This window comes from Prunus persica, chromosome G6, assembly GCF_000346465.2.
Source record: "Prunus persica cultivar Lovell chromosome G6, Prunus_persica_NCBIv2, whole genome shotgun sequence".
Lineage (NCBI taxonomy): Eukaryota > Viridiplantae > Streptophyta > Magnoliopsida > Rosales > Rosaceae > Prunus > Prunus persica.
Genome location: NC_034014.1, coordinates 22,915,096 through 22,937,707, shown reverse-complemented (window position 1 = coordinate 22,937,707; position 22,612 = coordinate 22,915,096). Strand labels below are relative to the sequence as shown.

The 22,612-nt window shown below is 38.9% G+C and overlaps 5 protein-coding genes across 6 annotated transcripts; 1 reads left to right on the top strand and 4 right to left on the bottom strand.

The window, feature by feature from the left end:
* LOC18773322 (uncharacterized protein DDB_G0271670) lies at positions 2,861–5,272 on the bottom strand. The gene has a single exon (XM_007206731.2). The coding sequence runs from the start codon at positions 4,322–4,324 to the stop codon at positions 3,125–3,127; it is 1,200 nt and encodes a 399-aa protein (XP_007206793.1). The 5' UTR covers positions 4,325–5,272; the 3' UTR covers positions 2,861–3,124.
* Positions 5,420–6,333, bottom strand: LOC18774956. The gene has a single exon (XM_020565243.1). The coding sequence runs from the start codon at positions 5,935–5,937 to the stop codon at positions 5,653–5,655; it is 285 nt and encodes a 94-aa protein (XP_020420832.1). The 5' UTR covers positions 5,938–6,333; the 3' UTR covers positions 5,420–5,652.
* Positions 6,472–9,561, bottom strand: LOC18772286 (subtilisin-like protease SBT1.7). Its single transcript, XM_007208008.2, has one exon. It carries the CDS (start codon positions 8,987–8,989, stop codon positions 6,656–6,658), a length of 2,334 nt encoding a protein of 777 aa, XP_007208070.1. The 5' UTR covers positions 8,990–9,561; the 3' UTR covers positions 6,472–6,655.
* On the top strand, positions 12,213–18,455 carry LOC18772558. 2 transcript variants are annotated; one of them, XR_002272057.1, is made up of 5 exons: positions 12,213–13,847; positions 14,617–15,507; positions 16,025–16,110; positions 16,562–16,715; positions 17,304–18,455. XR_002272057.1 is itself a non-coding variant. In XM_007205234.2 (5 exons), the coding sequence occupies exons 1-5, from the start codon at positions 13,527–13,529 to the stop codon at positions 17,446–17,448; spliced, it is 1,584 nt and encodes a 527-aa protein (XP_007205296.2). In that variant the 5' UTR covers positions 12,218–13,526; the 3' UTR covers positions 17,449–18,455. The 2 variants fall into 2 exon arrangements, 1 of the variants encoding a protein (XP_007205296.2); XM_007205234.2 differs by having other exon boundaries at positions 12,218–13,847; positions 16,575–16,715.
* On the bottom strand, positions 18,713–22,471 carry LOC18774243 (uncharacterized protein ycf36). Its single transcript, XM_007205538.2, has 7 exons — positions 22,098–22,471; positions 21,408–21,560; positions 21,027–21,104; positions 20,543–20,638; positions 19,493–19,528; positions 19,087–19,268; positions 18,713–18,992 (listed from the first exon to the last, which is right to left on the bottom strand). Exons 1-7 carry the CDS (start codon positions 22,329–22,331, stop codon positions 18,830–18,832), a joined length of 942 nt encoding a protein of 313 aa, XP_007205600.1. The 5' UTR covers positions 22,332–22,471; the 3' UTR covers positions 18,713–18,829.

Genomic DNA, 22,612 nt, shown 5'->3' with positions numbered 1-22,612 from the left:
TATGGATAGATAGATAGAGCTCACAACGCACGAAATTGGGGATGGAGACCATTTGATTTGATTTTCCCACGATTTATTACAAGTTTTTCTTCTTTCTTTTTTTTTCATTTGACTTTTAATATTAAAGAGTGTATAAATATAAAGTAAATTTAGGTTTTTCCAAAGTCTCCCTATAATCCATAACAACTCTTAACAGCCAACGAACAATTTGATTCTTTCTTCTTTTGTCCAAAAACAACACTATTTTTGTGTTTCCGTAGTACAAAGAAACCAACTTCCTCCATTTGTCGTTTGACAAGACAAACAAGAAAGAGTCATTAATTACTCTTTGCAAATTGAGGTCACCGAATCACAATTTGTAAAATGTTCGTCTTTTAAAACAATTATCTTTTATCTAACGTTTATTTTTTGTCAACACAGTGTCATTATCGATAATATGTAAATAACAAAACGTATCAGTATGTTATTTATACATTATCGATGTAAAATTCGTCCATTAGAAAAGGATGAGTATTCATAATCTAGTGATGAAATTTTTTTTTTCCCAATTGTTTAAAAGAGAATTTCTAGTTTGATTGTTTCCTTTTTCATTGATTTTTTTTTATATTAAAATTGTTGGTTATGAAACTTTTACTTACTGTAAGTTATCAAAGACAAGAGGAGGCCCCTAGATCTAATGATTATTGGAATTCATTATTTTAATTCCTTACCCGCTCCAACAAGAGTAAAGAGAAAGTTTGAAAGGAAATGAATGAGAGGAATATTCCCACCTCTCCAACATTCACACAAAAAACAGAAACTCAGTACTTGACCTAAAAAACTGTCGTTGAAGGTCACGGAAGAAATCCTTAATTTTCTGAAATGTTACTGCATGCCTTTCTCCTCATGTTTTAAAATGTCACTAGGAAATCAATCAAATATCTTACCGTAAATTTTCAGATATGTGAGACAAAGAAGTCGAAATCAATCTGGAATCAAATAATTGGAAAGACTCTTGGGTATGAATTTAAAATTTGGGGCCATTCCATTTCAACAAGGTGAAAGACTTCGGTTGGATGGACGTGCTTCAGAAATCCCGCACTTTTTGACCACTATTGGGAATTTGGTATCTCCCTAGGTGCTGGGAAATTTTTTTCTTTGTCCAAGGAGAAATATTTTAGAAAATGTTGAGATTATCAAGTTGGTAAATAGGGGGGGATTTTTTTACTGTATAAATTTTAAGTAAATTTAGGTTTTACTCATAAAAAAACTTTCACTTTTGGAAAAAGCCAAAGCTTTTTGAAAAAAGACGGAATAACCTCTCAACTTTCAAACCAAAGACATGCAAATGTAAAGGATTTCTTAGGAAATCAAAAAATAAATAAGGGCAATTTTGTCCATTTTTGCTTCTTTTAAAAATTTTCTCTCTCCTTTGGGCTTTTCCAAAATCTCCCTAAATTTTAGGATTGCATTCATAATTTAGTTAAAAAGATCACTAACTGTAAATGGCCATTATAATAATAGAGCGATCTAACATCAAAATTAAGACAATTTGGTGCATCTTCACTAACAATCATGAAAGATCGAAGAAACTCTGATATACGCATCCCAGTTAAGATTGCAAATTCATATACCAAAATTTTGTGTAACATATATAATTTCTCTTTAGTATTAGCAGGCGTATTCATGGAACTAACAGATATCAATTAATTTTTTATGAAAGAAAGAATTCCAGCATAAATTAATAATTTGATTATAAATAAAACACATAAAAGTTTCAACAATTCTGCTAAATTCATTAAGTTTGTTTATCAACTAACATCTTATTATGAGCAAGGAATTATAGCTTAAGTGATGAAGAGTCGTTATGCATATGTTAGTATTTTATATGTTAAAAATAAGTGAAAAATAACAACAAAAGACCAAATTTAAAAAAATATTATTTGGTCAATGAAGTTTTATCACAAATTTGGTGGGTTTAACATTACTTAATTTTCAAAGTCAAAATCTATTATGCTCTTAAGCTCCCAATTGTTTACTTTTTAAGTGGAGCCGTGTTAGACCTTCAAAATCCCAAAACTATGAAAAGAATATATGCATAAAATAATAAAATCTTTCATCTTTTGTTTTTCTTTTCCTATGAGTGTTGTCTTGTCTTGTAAAAGAATTGTAAATTTGTTGGTAATATAGGGGGCAAACCCCAAACCAAAGAGAAAGAATTGTGACTTCAATAGTTATGAGTAGTTAGTTATGCACGGTCTTTTTTCTTTTATATGAATTGTACAAATAATAATAAAAGTTTTGCATTAAGATTTTTCTCAACTGCAGATATGGACTTAGTTAAATTGGTTAGCGCAGATGTACTTCCCATTCTGCTCCTGAATTCGAATCTCATTCCCTATAGTTTAATAAAATATCATTTGTATCAAAGGAAAAAGAAAAAAAAAAATCACAACCCCCTTTTCCCATTATTTTTGAACTTTGAAGGGACTTCATGAGTCTTTCCATTCCTGCTTGCCTCTTCCATTAGCTTTTCCCCAGCACCTCTCTCTTTCTCTCTCTGTCTCGTGTTCCCTTGTGGGTTGTGACTGTCACGAAAATTCAAAATAATGCCATCTAAATCTCCAATATCTTAAACCCCACAGCTCCACACGGACCACACCCACCAGAAAAAGTTTCTACAGATTCACACTCTAATCATCACAACCACAACTTTGAACCCTATATGCTGCCATGGCATGCACTATCTCTCCCACCCATGCTTGAGTTTATAATTAGTTTAAACATAAATCTTCAAAATTAATCATAAAAATATACAACTAATTAAAGCTAAATTCAAAATTAATCAAGAAAGAGAATAATCTTGATATTGGAGCCCCCATTCCATCCATGGCCAAACTACAAACTTGCATTGCATGCTAATGTAATATTATTTCAAATTAAAGCAAACCCAAAAAAAAGGCTAAAACAAAATGATAGTGAAATAAAGCAAATTTGCAGGCATGCGAGAGAGCCTATGATTGTTCTACCAAAGTCAAAGTTCTCATCAGAAAAGCTACAAACGTTACATGGGAAATCAAAATAGCTTTCTTGATGAGAAGAAAGCTTTTTCTACAATCTAAAGCCCCACCATGGTCCATCAACTTTAAACATGCACAGGAAGAGGAGGAGGAGAATTTGCATGCGACAGCTGCTTTAGCCATTCATACGTTCTGTGATGCGACATGGCCTGCTTTTGCTTTTGCTTTTGCTTCTGCTTCTGCTTATTATTCTTCATCATCTTCAACTCCACCTCTACTTTTTCTTTCAGCATTGCATGCGCAGCCGAGTATTCTGTTTCTGTTCTGCTTTCATTGATGTGACTCGAGCTGCTTCTCCCACTGCTTGATGATTTGCTCTTGACGATCAGGTTATCAGACGCCACAGTTTCGAACGAGCACTTGCAGCCATGAATGCTATCAAAAAACCTCTGTTTTCTCTGCTTGCTCTGTTTGTTCTGTTTCGTGTCCTCGGACTTCAAAACACCGCCGGCGCTAGTGGCGTTGTAGTAATTTGCGATGAAATTAGTGCTGTGGGTGCTGCTAACGCTGCTATTTCGACTGACGGAACTTTTATTGGCGCTGCTATTACTTCGAAGTGCCTTGTTAATGTCCTGCAATTCAATGTCAGGCGTACGGACCAAACCCAGCCTGAAAAAATCCCACATCGAAGAATTATGGCGTCGGCTGCCAGCTTTTTCCAGTCTTGGATTTGGAATTTTGATTTGGGGTTTTGGACTGGGCTCTGTGTAGAATTGGTTTCTGGGTCTTCTTGGGCTTCTCTGCTTTGAGCTTGAAGCAATGCCTCTTGTTGCTGTTGTGGTAGTGGTGGTGGTGGTGGTGGTGGTGGTGGAGCTGCTGTTGCTGCTAAATGATGAATTGGGACTGATTCTGCTTCTGCAGCTATTGCTTCTGAACCCGACGCTGCTCGCCGGAGACCGTCTGGTTAAGCCGGCAAATCCGGCGTCGGAGCTGACTGAGAGGCGGAGAGGGAGAATTTGGCCTTGGAAGAACACCTCATCGGCAGCACACATTTTGGTGTCAGCCCAAAAAGAGGTGCCGCGCATTGAATAACCAAAATCAAATTCTTCATCTTGGGCTTCAATGTTGGCATGGGTAGGCTCAGATTTAGTGTTTGGATATTGGGTTTGATCTTGTTTCTTCCAATTCACTGGAAGATCACTTAGTGACACATTGTCTTCTTCTTCTTCTTCTTCTTCCTCTAGTTGCTCAGAGACTGAATCTTGATCCAGTACTCTGTCTTCAGCAGCAGCAGAAATGTTTGTAATTGCTGCAATTGTTGCCATTTCTACAAGCACTGTGATTGTGATAAGAAATTACTAAGCATAAGAAGATAGTGAGAATTTGAGAGGATTATAAGTAGAGGAGAGAGAGGCTTAGAGGATGGGAGGAAGTGAGACATGTGGAATATAAAGAGAAGGGGTTTGGACCAATTTTTTTTATTTTAAAAAAAGGGGTAGGGAAATAAAGGAGGTGGAGTGCCGAAAAAGCACTAAAAAAATTATTAGATTGAAGGAAGAAAAGGAGGCAGGCGACCCAATTGAATAGTGTGTCTCTTTTTTCTTGTTTGGGAGTGAAGAGAGGAACTGTGAACTTTGTGGCTTCTGGGGCCGGCCATTAGCTGAGGGCCAGTTTGTCTCTAGTTTCTGTGTCTATACTCTTTCATTTTTTTTAATGGGGATGGTACAACAAACGTTTATGAATGATGAAAAACATTGGCATGGCAGTTGAGATATTTTTGTTTATACACTTGGTGGGTGAAATTTGTACTTCAACGATTCGCAAGTAGCTTTGCCTAATAGAGCAATATAATGGATTTCCCATATATAGATCCGCTCTTGGCTATGAGTTTATTAAGGAGTTTGTAGTTCATATTGTTAAGAACAGTTATCTTTGCATTCGAAGTTGTTTTCGAATCCTGCTTTTTTCAATATCGCTTATATGCTATTTGGTAATAACTCAGTTAGTTGAGCTCTTTCACCTCCACTTATGTAAACAAAAACTCGAAACCCTCAATCACCCAATGAATATTTGTGTCAACCTGTCTCCTCTAATTGCTTGTATTAAAAAAAATATCACTTGTATTTTGATTTAAGATAACTACAAAAAGCTTATGGTATATAAACAAAAAAGTTGTGTATGATAATTGTGCATGAAACTTTATGGGGTAGATCAAAGAATCCAAGATTGTAACTGTTTTCTTTACCCAAAAAGGAAAAAAAAAGAAAAAGAAAAAAACACTTTCAGTATTGTTGTGCGCTTATCAATCAATAGAAAAAAATAAAAATAAAAACATGGCCTTGATTTGAGGAGCTTCCTAGCTTGACTTGGATGCCCTCGTCGAAGATCTCTTTGTGGATATTCAAGTCAACTATCAAAAGATTGAAAGAAAATTTGTGGGATATCCAAAAAAGTAAAATAAAAAGTTACATAAAACGTCCCCCTCATTTAGCAGTTACCGTTTAATGTTTCAGGAGGTGAAGAGATATGGCAAACGTCTCCTCTCCCTTTTGTCTGCTATGTATGTATATATATGTAGCTATACCAATATGATACACCACTCCAATACATACTCTATATATATATATATGAAGAAAAATAAAAATAAAACTAATTAAGGAACTCCTTGGCGGTTAATAGCTTCGGTGGCGGAGAGATCACCCTGAAAGGAGACATTGGCGCCAGAAACAGTGGGGCCCTCGGTGGACCCGGCGCCTCGGCCGGGCTCCACCTGGAGATGGCCTTCCGTTCCATAGGCCTGACGCTTGTAATCCTCCAAGTCATCGTACTGCAGGTACGGACTGTCCTTCATTGGCAACCCTTCCTCTATCTTCCCCTTGGCTTCGCTAGCCCCAGCAGCTGGCTTCCTGTTCTGCTGCTGCTCTTGCGTACTCTCCATTACGAATATCGATTTTTCTCGTTTACGTGAGTTAGAATTGATTTGCTTCGGTTTCTCTTGGCTTCTGCGTGTGTCCTTTTATCATGTTTTATCTCTTGCTCTGCAAGTTTGCCACGTGTAGAGTGTCGGAAACGTGTCTCATTGCTAGGAGTTGCCGGGTTTACGTGGCTAGGTAGCTGCTATAATTGTAACATGCTCGATCCATGACAATGAAATAGGATAAGCTAAAAAAGGGACAATGAAATAGGATCTCGGTCCCGGATGACATAATGTGGTTGGAAGTGTTTTATTTGTTTGGACCTATAAACATGATGGGGGCGGTTTCACACATCATGTCATGTCACATGTTGGATGTGTGGCTAACACTCGATTCACGTAGACTGGGCCCAACACTATTTTGTGGATCTACGGCCGTTGGGCCTCTTCATCCATGCAAACCACTCACGTCCAAATTCTCAATCCTCAATTCTGAGCAGCCTCGAGGTGAAGGAGCCATGCATATACATATTACCAAACAACAACTGCACAGAAAATTCCATTTCAAATTGTCCTTCTTTCTCAAATTCTGACCTCCATTGTTAGCTCGAAATTAACATAATCACCACCACATAATCTTACATGTTACAACATTTCTTGATTCCTCAACACTCTTTGACTTAAGAAATCAAGCCATTACAATCTAATTTGCCTCCTCTTCCTCTATAATTTAATTTGCTCCCTAATTCCAGCTTATTGCTATTGGGCTTCCTACGATGTGCTTCCCGTCCGACCACTCCACCCTCCCGAAGCTATTCTCTGCATTCGCCGGCACCGAACCCACCGCACTCAACGTCACCGTATACCCTTTCTTCTCATTCGCCTGACTAAAACTCAGCGTTTCGGGCTCCACCGATATCTTCACCAACTGGCTTTCCGACGTCACACTCGCCTTGTAAGTTCCCGAGGGGCCCACATTCGTCAGCGTCCTCGTGTACCTCACCACGTTAGACGACGTCGTCCCGCCTCCATATCTGCTCTCGAAGTTCACGGCAAAAGATGGGTAATTTAGATCCCTCACGCTGTACTTCTTTTTCTCGTCGCACGTGTACGATCTCTTCGCCAAGCTGTTAATCTCGGTCGCCGAGTAATTCAACGCGCAGAGGAAGTTTAGATAATCGTCCACCGTTAGATCATAAACCAGCCCCGGATTGAGGGCCGATATAGGGTCTACGTGTCCAGCGCCGTGATCGAACGGCGTGGACGGCTTTCCGGTAGCCACGTCCTGCAACTTCTGCCCGTTCTTGTAAGCTGTATACGCGGTGGTCATTAGCGCCGATCGAATCGCCGCCGGACTCCACTCCGGGTGGGCCCCTTTCAGCAGAGCCGCTAGCCCGCTCACGTGCGGACAAGACATTGACGTACCCGAGATAATATTGAACGCCACGCGTCTCGCATCGATCGCCAGTCCCGTGGGGCCTATAGCCCCGGACCACCCAGCTAGGATGTTGACACCTGGAGCAACAATATCGGGTTTCAGTACATCCGGAGTAACTGAATTCGGGCCCCGAGAACTAAATGCCGCAACTACGGGTGAAGGCTGGACACCAACTTTAGTCCCCTCGAACAATATCGTGGCGGTCGGGTTCGGATCCTTAAACAAATAGCTCTTGATGACGTCGGCGTTTTGCAGACCCACCGACGTGGCCGGTAATAAATGAGCGTCCGCCACCAGCTCCTCGCCGTTGGCGGCGGTGTTGGCCAATACCATGCCCACTCCTCCGGCAGCCTTGACCACCGCTCCTTTTTGGACTCTTGCGTTGACTCCACGGTCACACATCACTATTTTCCCCTTCACTTGTTCTGGAATTAAAGTCCCCATCATGCATAGATTTCCTGACGTGGCGTTGCTCGCGTTAGCGGCGTAAACAAACGGCGTCAAGGCGGTTGGGGCTGCGTTGGAGTTACCGCGGTAGAGCGAAACGCCCGAGAAGTTTTTACCGTTGCCCAGGCTGACGAAAGCAGGGAAGTCCCGATCCAGTGTGCCTGCTCCAACTGTCGTGATCCATGGAGCCGAGTTCGACAAGCTGTAGGCACTAGGACCCGCATTTCCGGCAGAGCACGAGATTAAAATTCCCTTCTCCATGGCCGAGAAAGCTCCGATTGCCACGCTGTCGCGGAAATAGTCCGACATTCCGCCGCCGAGCGACATCGAAAGAACATTCACGTTGTCCGCAATGGCCTGGTCGATTGCCGCCACGATGTCGGAGCTGAAACAGCCGCCGACCCAGCACACCTTGTACGCGGCGATTCGGGCGCGAGGGGCCATCCCGCGTGCGGTTCCTAGGGCATAGCCGAAGAGGCTCGCGCCGGAGACCACCGACCCTGCGGCGGTTGACGCGGTGTGGGTGCCGTGGCCATCGTCGTCGCGTGGGGATTTCGATTCCTTGGAGGTCTCGATCGGGCCCCGCGTGGCCTCGTAGCCTTTGGCGAAGTACCTGGCGCCGATTAGTTTCCGATTGCAGTTTGAAGAATTGAAGTTGGTACCCGATTCGCACGCGCCTTTCCAGGATCCGGGTACGGGTCCGAGTCCGGTGTCGTCGAAGCTCTTGCTTTCGGGCCAGACGCCGGTGTCTAAGACTCCGATGATGACGTCGCTCTCCGAGTTGGACTGGGGGATCGTCTCGGTGGTTTGGCCGAGTCCGAGGAATTCCGGGGTCCGAGTCGTGTGGAGCTCGTATTTCAACTCGGGAAGCACGGAGAGAACTCCAGGTTGGGATTGGAGTGACTCGGCTTGTGCGGGGGTGAGCTTGGTGGAGAAGCCGTGGATGGCATTGCTGTAAATATACATCATTTCGGCCGAGTCGGAAACTGTTTTGAGCGACGAGTCGTACCAGTGAGTGTGGTGCTCGAAGCTCGCCGGCATTTCGGATTTAGCCATGTGAACGATGTAAGTAGTGCTTGCAGTCGTTTTTGGCTTCGCAACGTCGTTTTTGTCCACCGCCGCTGCCGTGGATAAATGGCAGAGACCCAGAAGGAAAAGAAGCATAACAGAGGTAAACATAATAATGCCCATTTTGCTTAGCCAACGAGCCTCTCAAATCCCACTATTATTTCACTCCCCTGTTGTTTTGAAGGAAGAGGAAGAACTTTTTATTTAATACACATAAAAGAGAGAGAGAGAGAGAGAGAAGAGATAGCGTTACTGTGTAGATATTAGCAGGGACAGTGAAATCATGGGAAAAGAGCAGAGAAAGGGAGAAGCGGTGGGTGGTTTTGAATGATTGCGTTGGGACAAAAAACGTGAGTGAGTGGAAACAGCTTATTAAGCTTTCGTCACATGCATTTCAGGCTTTTCTTTCTTTTAGGTTTTAACTTTTACCCATGCCTTGTACACTAGGAGCTGGTGGTGTAGATTAGATTCTGCCACTAACCTTGGGCTCAGTTTCTCTTTGCAGATAAAGGCCGTCAAGTCTTAACCTTTTTCACACCTAAATATCTCGTGTTAGGGACACTCGCTCACACGCTCATGTGAAGATATTTCCGGTTTATGGGTTTTGAGACTCACTTACATCAACGGTTCACAACACTCTTCATAACAACGCGTATGTCAATAGTATTTTTCTGTCATATAATACAATAAAACCCCGACCGATGTTGTGGGACCCAGTTATGCACAATCAATTACCCAATTTCCGAACTACAATCCAAACTTTTCAATTTCATCACAGATTGTTGAGCTACACTGCATATAATGTCAAAAAATTGTTGAATTTTGAGGTGTTTTGGGTCCACGGGTGTCTCTTTGGTCTACTCTATCTACTCTTTATTGATAATTAAGATTTGTTTAAGAGTGATTTTGGAAAGATGAATAATTATTTTTACAAAATCACTTATTTAAATAATTATTTTAAGTGATTTTATGGCACAGCAGGTGGGTTGTGTTTCTTTCTAGTACTAATTTTCTCATTTCAATTTTATCCACTTACATTTTATTTTATAACTAAAAAACAAAGTATAAGTGGATAAAATTAGAGTTGGGTTATCATTACTTTTTTTTTTAGGGTTACAACTTAATTAATTATTTGTGTTGTACATAATTCTATCAAAGTTTTGTCTTTGGGTGGTTGAGTCTTTAGCGAGTACGCCAACCAACGCAAACGTTTCCCACCACACACGTAATAAACAACCAAGACAAGAAATCTCACTCACGGGTTCGTTTATTGTTCATTCTTTCATTGTTAAAAAGATATAGAGATTGGCCATTTGTGTAATAGGCTTAATTGTAGTAATGATACTTGAATTATAATCGTAATTATATTTTGGTCACTTAATTCTAAAAATAATTGCAAAGATCCCCTAATTATGTATAGTATTACACTATTGTTCTTTAGTGTCAAGTTTGTAACTTTTTTGATCAAAAATAGAGTAAGTTCAGCAATTCATCCACGACCTTTCCCTTCTTCCATTTCCACAACCCACACCATCCTCCTCCAATTCCTCCCAACCCCAATCCGTCTCTCTCTATCACGCTGGCACCCACCCCCAATTCTCTCTCTCTCTCTCTCTCTCTCTTTTATGGGTAATTACTAACTGTGATTTTACATTTATGGATGTATATGGTTGATGGTTTACAGAGCTGGGTAAAGGAGAGGAGAAGCAATTGAGTTGTCTTTCCCTTAATTTCGCTTTCCTTTTTCTTTATTTTATTTTAGTTTAATTTAATTATTTTTTGTTATTTCATTTTTATAAGCATTTAGAATGAATTTTCAAGTTTATCTATAAATTTAACGGAAAAATAAACATACTTGACAGAAGGATAGTGCAATATGATACATAATTGGGGGACTTTTGAAACTATTTTTGGAGTTAAGTGACCAAAATATAAGTACGAGAATAATTCAGAAACCATTACTACAATTAAACTTATCTAATAATCAAATTTATAAAGAGATAGATTCAATTTTGTTGCAAAAGAACAAACTCATTGTCCTAATTAACTGAACTAACAAACATAATTCTACTAAAAAAATTATACATAATTTAGCTCTGAATTTATGCAATTGTGGACCTAAAGGTCACGTGCACCCCATAGTGGAAATGGACAGCGAGATTGGATATAAAAATAAAGGAACAAACTGGTGAGATAAGGAAAGTAATTCAGTAAGGCAAAAATAAATGACAAGCGTCAGATGTGATTAGTCTTATCTCTATCTTTAGAAAAAGGTGAGCGTCCTTGTTACCCTGTTTGTGCTGCAGCTTTGTTGCCTTCTCCAACACTCCAGCTGAAGCTCCAGCTGCAGACCAGCGGATTTATTAGGGCAGTCAGTGTGCATGGTGGTCTGATTATTAAAGTAAAGCAGATAAGAGGGGACAATGCTCTATCGGTCAATCTCATCCGTTCGTTGGGAACTACAACTATCTAAACCTACGAAATAAAAATTCAGTGTTTTTTTTTAAAATACAAGTAATATTGGAGGATGAAATTTTAAAACGTAAAATTTGATCACAGATATAATTTCTTAACCGCTTGAATTATAATACACAAACATTCAATTATATCTTTGTAGCTTATACTGTAGAGAATTGAATAATACCACGAATCTTTATAAAAAAAATATTTGAATTGTCTCGAGTAAGATAGATACAAAGATGAAAGCCCTTGTGACATGAATTTGTCACACATGTCATGTGGGTTGAAGCAAATAATATTTCTGTACCTCTCCCTCCATTTCCCGACAACCATCTGTCTGCTGGTGTTGTGGCACTATTATTTATTGAAACCAGTAATAGTATAGCTACACAAATTATTAAATATTTCATAATTCAAATGGAAGATTAGGATTGATTATTTGCTATTCATGACTAAATTAAATGAAGGAGGTCCATTATTAATATTATCTAAGTGCATTATTTTGTAGTGACAAGAGAAACAAATAGCTGAATTCATGGCACCATTATACCAGATGGACAGTCTTGTCCTCTCTTGTTGGTAATTTAATTAGATAGTAATGTCTTGTCTTTCAATTTCATCAACTGCCTCGAAGTAAATGATATTATGAAATTAATGTGGATTATTTATGATATTTAGAAGGATGTGACTGAAGTTCCCAACTGCAGCCGAAAATTGAATGTATAACCTAATTCATTTATATCAAGTTACATCGGGTTTTCATCACAAAATGATTCGTGAAGTTGCGAGATACTAATTTTTGTTTTATAGAGCATCACCAAGAGTGTAATGAGTAGGCAAATCATGTTTTGATGTGTTATATAAGCATTTTCTTCTTCGAAAGAGCAGGCAAAATATACATACGTCATTTTGCATACTGTTTTAAAGATGCTTTTAATGATCAACATAATTTTTTTATATTGTGCCGTAGAATATTTGGCATTTGTGTCGTATTTGCAGTGTTTGTGTCAATCTGCTTTTCTTAACAGGTTAACACGACACGATAAGAAAACTAGTGAAAAATGTCAAACACGAACACGATCCGTTACAATTTGCGAATCACACAACATGATCCGTTTCACTCGTTAAGAATTAAAACAAAATTAAAAAACTGAAAACTGAAAAAAAAAAAAAAAAAAACCACGTACAAAACCACACCTTTTCCTCTTTCTATCCTCCTTCCCCAATTCATAAACTTCCATTAATGACACAACCAGGGAGAGAGAGGGTTAGCTGAAGAAGGAGGAGGGGGAGAGAGAGAGAGAGAGAGAAGAAAAGAAAGCTATGTTTGGTTTCTGAGAAAATTAATGAAAAGAGAAGAAACTTAAAGAGAAAGACAGCGGGAGAGTCGGGGAATGGGGGAGGGAGAGAAGAATGAGATGGGAAAAAAAAAAAAAAAAAGGAGGAAATATATAAATTTACAAAAATGGCCCTAAGCTTAACGGGTTAATGGGTATTCTCAAATTTACACAACACAACCTGTTAGTTTAACCACACGATAACTCGGATCCAAATACTGAAATTTTTGTGCGAATTCGTGTCGTGTTAACAGGTTATGTATAATATTGCCAGGTCACTGACTTAATCAATCCCCACATTGGGCTGGATCGAAAATTTGGGCCTAGGTTTCAAATCACGGCCTTTGGGCCTTATGGGCCTAGCCAAGTCATCCCTCTTTGTGGGGCCTAAGCGGAGAAATTAGGAAATAAACACATTCCCGTAGCCACCCATCCACTACCCTCGATCAACCCCCAAATACGTTATAAAGTAATCCCAACGGACCAACCCCACCCCATCGCCCCCTAATTCGAGTGAGTGACCAACATCACTGGAGATATGAACAACGAAAAACACAGAAAAAAAGAGAAGAGAAAACGGGGAGTGAGTTCTTAAAAAATGTCATCAATGATAAAAGTTGAAAAAGAAATCATAAAAGAAAATTGAAATTAGAATCCTTGCAACTCTTGTGCCACGTGTCAAGACCGGACCATTCACTTCCTCTAACGAACGCGCAGCGAGCGGCACCTGTCAACTTCCATACACTCCTCAGTCTCAGTGTGACTCCCCAAACCACACCTTCACTGTTCCTCGCTCAATGTCTCAGCAGCTCCACCATTTCCAAAATTTCCGAAATTTCCAAATGAACAAGTAAAATTAAAAAATGGCTTCTCATCCCGGAGATTTGCTTCGCCATCGTCCATTTCCTCTGCTCTCAATTCGACCAAATCCAAGGTGTTATCTCTTATTTATCTTCAATCAGAGTACCGGAACTCGGTGGTTAAGTAGCAGAACCGAGTCAGCTCGGGCCGAGTTCACCTCGGAGAACGCCTATGAGGTCTTAGGCGTTTCAGAAACCAGCTCATTTGCCGAAATCAAAGCTTCTTTCCACAAATTGGCGAAACAGACTCATCCGGACCTCGCCGAGTCCAAGAACGATTCCGATGCTTCCCGCAGATTCGTGCAAATCCTCGCCGCCTATGAGGTTGTCTTCAATTATCTGATTTTAATTATTCGATTTTAAACTCATTTTCATCTACTTTTTTTGGTTATGATGAATGAACATTACATGGTTTGGGAAGTGATTATACTTAAATTTTCATTCAAAAGAAAAAAAAAGTCTTGAAATTTATAATTGGATTAGTGAAAAAGGAATTGGGGTTTGTATTATAGCTAGATTAAAAATCTTATGTTTGGGAGAACTTTATTGCTTGGATTCTTAGAAGAACAAATAGGATGTTTACTGCAATTTCCGTGTACCAACTGACACTGCAGCTTATCTGTGGCATGCTGCGGGTATCACATTAGTCTGTGTAGGCTGTAGGAAATGTACCATATAAATTGCCACTTCAGTTTGTTTTGTAAGAAATACTAAACTTTTGGTAACTCGACCATTAAAATGGAAGAGGCTACAAATAGAAAATTGACCTCTTTTTGCCTCCACCAAAATAAAAAAGTCTCTTAGCAAACAAAGGGACAGACAAAAATGAAATTATCCAATTTATCCTGTCTTTCCTAAACAGCTTGTGCCGTAGTCTAAAGCAATGGAACAATGAAGGAAAATATGGTCAATACCCTCAGTATCTTCTTTGCACATGATGCACTAATAAAGTGATACAAACAATAGGCCTTCTTCTTTGAATAAGATCGTAGGTATTTACCCTTCTATGAGCAATCATCCAAAGAGGAATTTACAAATTACAAGGCAAATACAGGTATTCTGACCTGACTGCACTATCGATAATGGATTGCAGATTCTTTCAGATTGCGAAAAGAGGGCCCATTATGACAGGGACCTGTTATCTCAGAGAAATTTTATGCAGAAAAATTCTGGGTGCGGCATGACATTGCACATGTACAAGCGTCATCTAACTACATACAAGCAGATGGAAGTTGTTGAATGGTTGAAGTGGTATAGACTTGCTATAAATGATGTGCTGTCAGAGAGGAAGGTGGTTGTTGGAACAGGTTATTTTGATGTTCTTGAGGGAGATTTTTATTCAGCCATACATGCGGCGTACTATGGCCCTCTAATTGAGTCTATGGACCTTCTTCCTGACTGCTTTGAAGCTGAAGAGAGATCTGTGTATGAAACCCCAGAGGTGCTGCATTTTGTTTCAGGCCGTGATCTTTTTGGGATGGTCTGCCTGGTCAATATAGTTCCAGAGTTATCATCTTACAGCAATAAGAAATTAAGTTATTCCACATCTGCGGGTTTGGGGATTTGTCAATCTGTTCAGGACTTGAGAATCTGCATGAATTCTGGTGGTGTTGATGATGCTGGAAATGCTCATGTGCGAACCTGGGATGTTACAGATGAAACATCAGATGCATATAAAGATTTAGAATTGCATATATCTGGGAGGGTGGTTGCTACGGCCACCAGAGCCCCTCCAAAAAGCTACTCTGATGGGATGCAGAATGAAGAGTCTGATCACATTCGTGTATTTCTGAGCTCTAATGAAAATCCTGTCCATACCAGCGAAGGGTTTACTGAAGATTCTTTTTCAGGTGCTGCCGTTGGATCGAGGATTCTATTGGGAACTATAACCGGATTAGGGACTAGCTCAGAAGAAGGGTCTGGCCTTGTCTACAATAGCAGTGGTACCAAAACCCATGTGATTATGAAGCATAGAACATTGCTGGTTTGTAAACCTGGTTTTCTTAAGTTCTTATGCTCTTTGGCTTTCATCCTTGTCGATACAATTTCTTGCTTAAAGTTTATACATTGTCATATTTGATTAGAGGGAAAATCTGCAGGTTCCAGATTCTGCATGATACTCCGCAATTTCTTGTATATACCAGTGGTGCATTTTCTAAGATGCACTTGCACTGAAATATGACTGCCAATAGTTCTTTAAACTAAAACGGATTTGGTGTTAGTGATGATTAACTTTTTCTCATATTGCCTGCATAAATATTATATTCTGACATGACTTTTATTCTAGGGGGTTCATTTTGTACAAATGCATATCATTGCATGAAGCATCTTGTTAAGAACCATTATTGGTCACCATTACTGCCAGCCTGAAATTTTGTTATTGTCAGTGACATATTTCTGTTTGTGTGATTCTAATTATATTTGCCTTAGAGGTGCTTTATAATATATAGAGTATTTTCAAATTAGTTATTCTTATATTTATATTTTTAACATTTGTACAGGTGAAACACATGTTTTGGTATGAATTGGGAGAAAAGGTTTCTGTTTGTGAGTGTAGATGCAGTAGAGCCCAGTTACCACCAAGCAAGTAAGATGCGACATCTGTATGAAAGCTTCACTTTAATTTCAGTAAAGGATTCATTCTGATACTTTATTTTCATGTAAATATGCCTCCATGTTCTTTCTTCATTGCAAGAGCATGCTATGGCTTTGTCATGCGTAATTTCTTTCTCTTCATAATTGTGTGTTAAATTTGATAGTTTTGGCGTCACCAGACAATTGTTTGTAATGTTTATCAAAACGTGCAAACATTTTGCTACCATTGTTATTCTTTATGTGGTTCCTTTTTTTCTTCTTCAGTTTACTTAGAGTGATGTGATATCACTTTCATAGTTATAAATCTACTTCTCTGTTCTCAAGTGAGACTGTTTTACGTAAGCTACCCAAAAAATTGTTGGTTAGAGTAATCCTGTTAGTCCTATGTATATCATATGAGATTAGTCCAACAGATTGTAACATTAAATAGTTTTCATAACTAGCTTATGCGAACAGATATTGGCTGTTTGAGCCTCGCTGTGGCATGCATGATATAGGTGGTTGGTATATTGAAACATTTGGCAGAGATAAGAAAGGCCGGATGTTGCCATCACAACGGTATTGGGATGGCTTTGATGCAGGCAAACAATTTGAACGGTAAGTAGGTCGTGTGCTTTGAGGTTAAGCTCTTTTTCATTATTCACAGTTTTCTCAACTCTAGTGTTTAATTACTTTACTAAATAGAACAGGAATTTTAATTTTCAACTTGTTTGGCATTTATGTTCAATTTGTGTGAATTAGATTAACTTATACTGTAATTTGATGAGTTTGGAACACATGACGGTTGATGTTTGGTTCTAAGCATAATAATTCAATACGAATTAATTCAATGAATTCAATTGCAAATGAGGTGAACCCTTTTTCCATCTGGTTCCAAACTGTGTGTTAAGGGTTGAAAAAAAATAAAATGAGATCTGGTGAATCTTATAATGGCTTGAAAAATGTGTTCACAGTGAAACCTCAGAATTTATTTTCAAATTTAGTGTTTTTATTTATTTTTATTAAAATTTGCTTTTTGTGTTTCTTGTCAAAAGCCAGCATTGTGATTAATGGTGTTGTCTTTAGATGTTTATTATTTTCAGGGAGCTCTTTTGTATGTTATCCCTCTATTAGTCCATTATGACTTTAATTGGTGCTTTGATACCTTTTGAAATACACTTACTATCCATTTTATGGTATATGCAGGAGACTCCATCCTGCAATGTATCTTCTTGCTCTTGCATATAGAACTTTGGATCTTGAAGATGCAAAAAGAAGGAAAAGTGCATTCAGGGATGTTGTTGACAAACGGATTTTTAAATTTCTCAATTGGTGCAAAAGACTTGTTTAGGAGGTATACTAGTTGGGGAACTACACGCCATGGGTTCTACAGCTCTCTTGCATGGTAAATGCCTCTTTTCTGAGATCCAAGGATTCATCGTTGATTTTGCTTGCTCTAATCAGGGTGTCAGATTGCTTACACATCTGCAATTAGTGCAAAAGCAATGGTCCTGTATCCTGTTATTAGTTTTCACCATGATGATAGCATACAGTCGAAGGTCAATTGTCTAGCCTTTGCGGAACTTTTTTGGGAGAGATATCATTTGGGGCTCTAATACACTAATTTGGTGTAGCAATTAGCATTCATGATCACAAATGGCTCTTGGCATCTTTTTGAAGTACGGCTATTTAGACTTTAGAGCTTGCAATCGGTGCTACAAACTTGTTTGTAAGGGGATATTGCTTGTGGCTTCACACTAATTTGGCTGAGCTATCTGCCGTGGTAGAATGCTTGATTTCTGACTTCAGAGGCTCTGTGGTTGATTTCATGCAAACCCCACTAATCAAGGTTGTTTGGATACCAAGTATGGCTGGCAGTGATTGGTGTTGAAGAAGATGACCTTTCATCCTGCTATCAAGACTTGTAAAGATTATCATTTGGATATTTAGGACTGTCTAGTTGTTCCTGCAGCTGTTGTCCGGAAGCTATTCTCAGGAGTTTCTGTTTAGGCATGGAGAGTGTGCATTATGTCAACTTCATCAGTCTTGAGATTGAAGACTTATATCTTCTTTTTCAGGAAGTTCATTTGGCTAAAAGTGTTGAGGTGGTAGTAGATAATGCGGAAGCAAACCAATGGTATTTTGATGTGTTCACGTAGCTATGATATATATGTATATTCCTGGTTTTTAATTTTACATGGTTCCACATGTTTATCATGTATAGTTACTATCTTCTTTGAAAAGTTGGTAATTTTTCCTCTTCCATTAATTGCATAATGTACAGCAAAGTAGTAAATCAGACATGATGTGCTCAATTTTTGACACATCACCTTATATATGCGTGTGGGTTCTACATCATTTCATTCTTTCAAGCTTTGTTTATCTCGGATTTTCTAATAATTTGTTCTCCTAATATAATGAGATAGAACCTTACATTTTTGCTGTTTAAGTGTACAAATTACAGAGCATAGTTGTAGAGAAAATTCTATTTGTCAAATGCTTTTACAGAATTTGTTTTATAAAATTAGGTGGTGACTAAGATGGCATGCCACCATATCACACTACCCCCTCCCTTCTCCCCCCCCCGCCCCCATGTATTTGCCAGTGCTATTGGATTTTCCTTAATGGATATTGCATTGCCTTGCAGGCCACTACTTTGTTTTGTAAAACAATTTTGTATATTATGATATGGAATTTCATATGAATTATTCTTTTCCTTTGTCTTTTGCCCATCACTTAAGTAGATCCTCCCATTTGCAGTACTGCCCACCAGCTAATGCACGATAAAACCTATCTCTGCAGTAGACTGGTCTTCCATCAGCAGCCTCAGCAGCGGCTGCTGCTAGATCATCATCAGACCTCACGTCCGTAGGCAATTTTAGCAACTCCTCTTTTCTGCAAGATTAAGTAACATTGGAGAACAAAGTAGAAAAAAACTTATATGTAAATAATTGATCAGAGGGTTGCAATCTCTATTTATCTATAAAACCTTATGCTGAACTTTGTGCTGATCTTTGAGGCGGAAACATTTGATGAGTTATCTTTTATGCCAAATGTGGTGTGAATGAAATCCTCCACCGGTGTAGCAAAGATAAACAGCAACGCTCCTGTGACAAGTAATGCCCCTGTTCCAACTAGAGTCTGTTTCAGCAATTTGATGACGGGTTTAACCTGCTTGCATAAATTTTCAATTTTTCATATGAATCTCATAATTCTAAGGATGAAGTTTATACATGGCAGCTCACGTCTTTTGTAGTGCCTTGAAAACTAAGGTGTGTGCATCTGTGCATTTTGTTTTTCTTCCACCTCAAAATAACTTTGTTTAGCATGCACGCATCCTTCTCTGGGATGTATATTGATAGTTGGCATGCGTTTCAAGTTCCAGTTGCTAGTACCTTGTAAGAGCCCAATAGTCTATCACGAGCCAAGACCTACAGGAAAAATTTAAGGGGTCAGTTTTCAGTGGTGAAACCTTACACATAGATGGTTCCTGCATTAATCTGTATGGGTAATAGAGGGAAGACGAAGGTTGATCTCATGCCCTCCTTCTGTACCATATTCATTCTGACTGTTCACTCAACCGGACAACTCCAAAAATAAGCTGATCTTGATTTATGCATGGTAGCAAAACTCTTAACTATGGGAAACTCCTATTTGTTTTTTCTGAGTCTCAAATTATGATCAGATTCACTTAGGTACGCTGCTATCATTTATTCAGTGGTTGGCCACAAGATAAAATGGTCCGCCATAGCAACGGGGTAACAAGAATTGTGACAGGACAGGTATTGTGGAAATACTTATTCTTATCTTAGTATAAGTACTCTCTTTTACTTGACGTTTATTTCTCTTAGTAATCAAATGATGAAATTCATTAGGATCATCATGCTTTGTTGATATCTGGCTAAATTATGGGTTGCCACAGGCCTAGATGGTTTTACATGTTTTTTTCTCTGTTCAATTGGATGTGTTTTTACCTTGATAGATTCTTCTCTTTTCATTCCCATTATGTAGGACACAGACCTTGATTTTTTTAATTGTTTAAATTTCTGCGTGTACCAGTTTTAGATACATTCAGATTCTCACCTTCTCTGATAACCATGCTTAGTTAATATCTCATAGATTATACACCACACATATATACACAGTCGACTATCAGAAACCTTGTTTCAGTATTAAGCTCTAATGATATGCCACAAATTCGTTTCCACAGCATAATCATAATTTCGAGTTTTTGATGTAGAGAGGCAATATATGCATAAACATCAAGCCTCATGTGATTAGTTAATTCTTTTGAATGAATTTGATCATTTACTGATTATTCTACTTAGCCTGTTTCAGTTGAATACTTGAATAAGATGTGATTGAACTTGGAAGGCTAACTTGTCCAAGATGATTTCATCCTTGTTTCTTATTAACTGAGAAAGGATGAGGTTAAGGGTGCTAACCTCAGGTGGCTTTACCCACATTTGTCCATCATACCAGCCACTCTCTTCGTAAGGTATGACTGCTGATAGTAGTCGATCACCAACATAACTCCATCCCTGCAATAGGAATAATAATATGGTTTACTTTCGTTAAAAATTCTACATCAAGCGGTGTATCAAACAAATATCATGCATGAAAATTGCTTTGAAGTCCCCATTGCTATTATTTTTGGGAGTGCCGTGCATTTGTTTCATGGAATCCTTACATACTGGGGAACCTGTACATTAAACAAGTATGTTCTCTTGTATTTGGGGACTGGAAACAAATAATATATATTGTGACCAGTAGAATTTAGTCCATGGTTCAGTATCATAACAGACCATGCAGTGGTTTTCTCATCTAATATTGAAGTTTTGGCTATGAGCTTTTGCTAGTGCTCAATGTCAAACTTCCACACATGCACTCCAGTAGTGATTATAAGATGAAGTAAGCTGAAAATAGTACCAGATAAATTCTTAAGACGATCAACGATACAACAAAAAGAGTTCCAGTTCCAGCAGCTAGCGCAAATTTTAGAGGATCCTGCAAGGTTGGAACAACTGGAGTAAAGACAAATGAAATACCTCTTGCTGGTGCTGATATGTGCTTCTTGTTTAACTTTTTTAGTAATATGCCAGCGGATCTGTGTGTGATTTTGCTGACCGTTTGAGTATAGTCTTAGACATTTGGAAGCACGAGATACATTTCTCTTCTAGTTTCTGAAAGATATGTTGGTCCCGAGACATTAATTTTTATTATTTTTTTCTGTACACTACTACTCTATATAAAGTATCTGGCCATATCCACATATTTTTTATTTTGACTTTAAAACATTCAATATCTTACCCTTGATGGATTAAAGCTTGCAGCTGCAATAGGCACTCCTAGAGTTGTGAAAGTAACCAACCACAAACCTCCAAGACGAAGGAGGAAAGGCCCAGGTCCCAGTTCACCCCACGAGTATAAAACTCCGTCCTTCAGAGATGAGTACTCATTCACCTATTATGGAACCAAATAACTGTAAGTATGAATTTTCATGACATATTGCTTACAAGAAATAATGTGGGGGAATCTGTTCGAATCTGCTACCCTTTCCCTTTTCTATTCATTTTCTTTTTGGGCCAATTGCTGGGGTGCATAATAAGGGATGGCCGTGACTTTCCCTCAGAACCTCCTCTTACACTTATGGGATTCGAACACCTTTTCAATCCCATGACTTAAAGTGGGCATAGGTACTACTTGGCTATAGGAGCCATTGTTTCCATAGCATATGAAGCATTTCACTCACTACTCATGATGCCTAATTTTCCTTGTTATTTCTTTTATATTATCTGATTCATATATAAGAAAACTGAAAAACTAGATTTGTTGTCACAAGGTTTCTTCAAGAGGGGTAGTGATTATTACCAACTGGACCTAGCTAAAGACAACGGATCCTGCTGAATTCTCATTCAACGGATAAGTTCATCTAATTTGTGTCGACCATTGAAGAAATGGGATTGCTGCGGAAGGTACACAGAGAAAGTGAAAACATACCGGCCTTTGTTCATAAGGAACCTCGATTTCTGACCCAGGATCCCAACTCTGGCCACGGAAACCGCTTGTTTCCCCGCCTGCCTCATCTTTCAAGGCTTTGACAGAAACCCCCTTGGGTAGCCTTCGAGCACTGCGGTATTGGATCAGCCATGAGCTGGAGCTGCTACCAACCTTCACTAACTTGACCTGTGGAGGACTGTAAAGCGGAGAGCAATATACATCTGCCCGGAGCATCTATTTCCCCAAGTTGAACTGAACCAAGCGCAGTTTAGGTGTGCTCTGAATTTCTCTGTTCAACTGGCTTGAAGTTGGGGAAAGAGATGAGTGAGGTTTCAGCTCTTTAGTTAAAAGACATGGCTGTGTTTTTTCAAGGACCATGCATTATTTACGTGGAGGAAAACAACTGATCAGAATTATTTTTGTAATTTACTTGCCAGGAGAGGGTGACCCAAGCCAGGTGGACAAAATGTGTGATAATTAAGGACTTGTATTTCATGGGTGGGACCACTCAATTG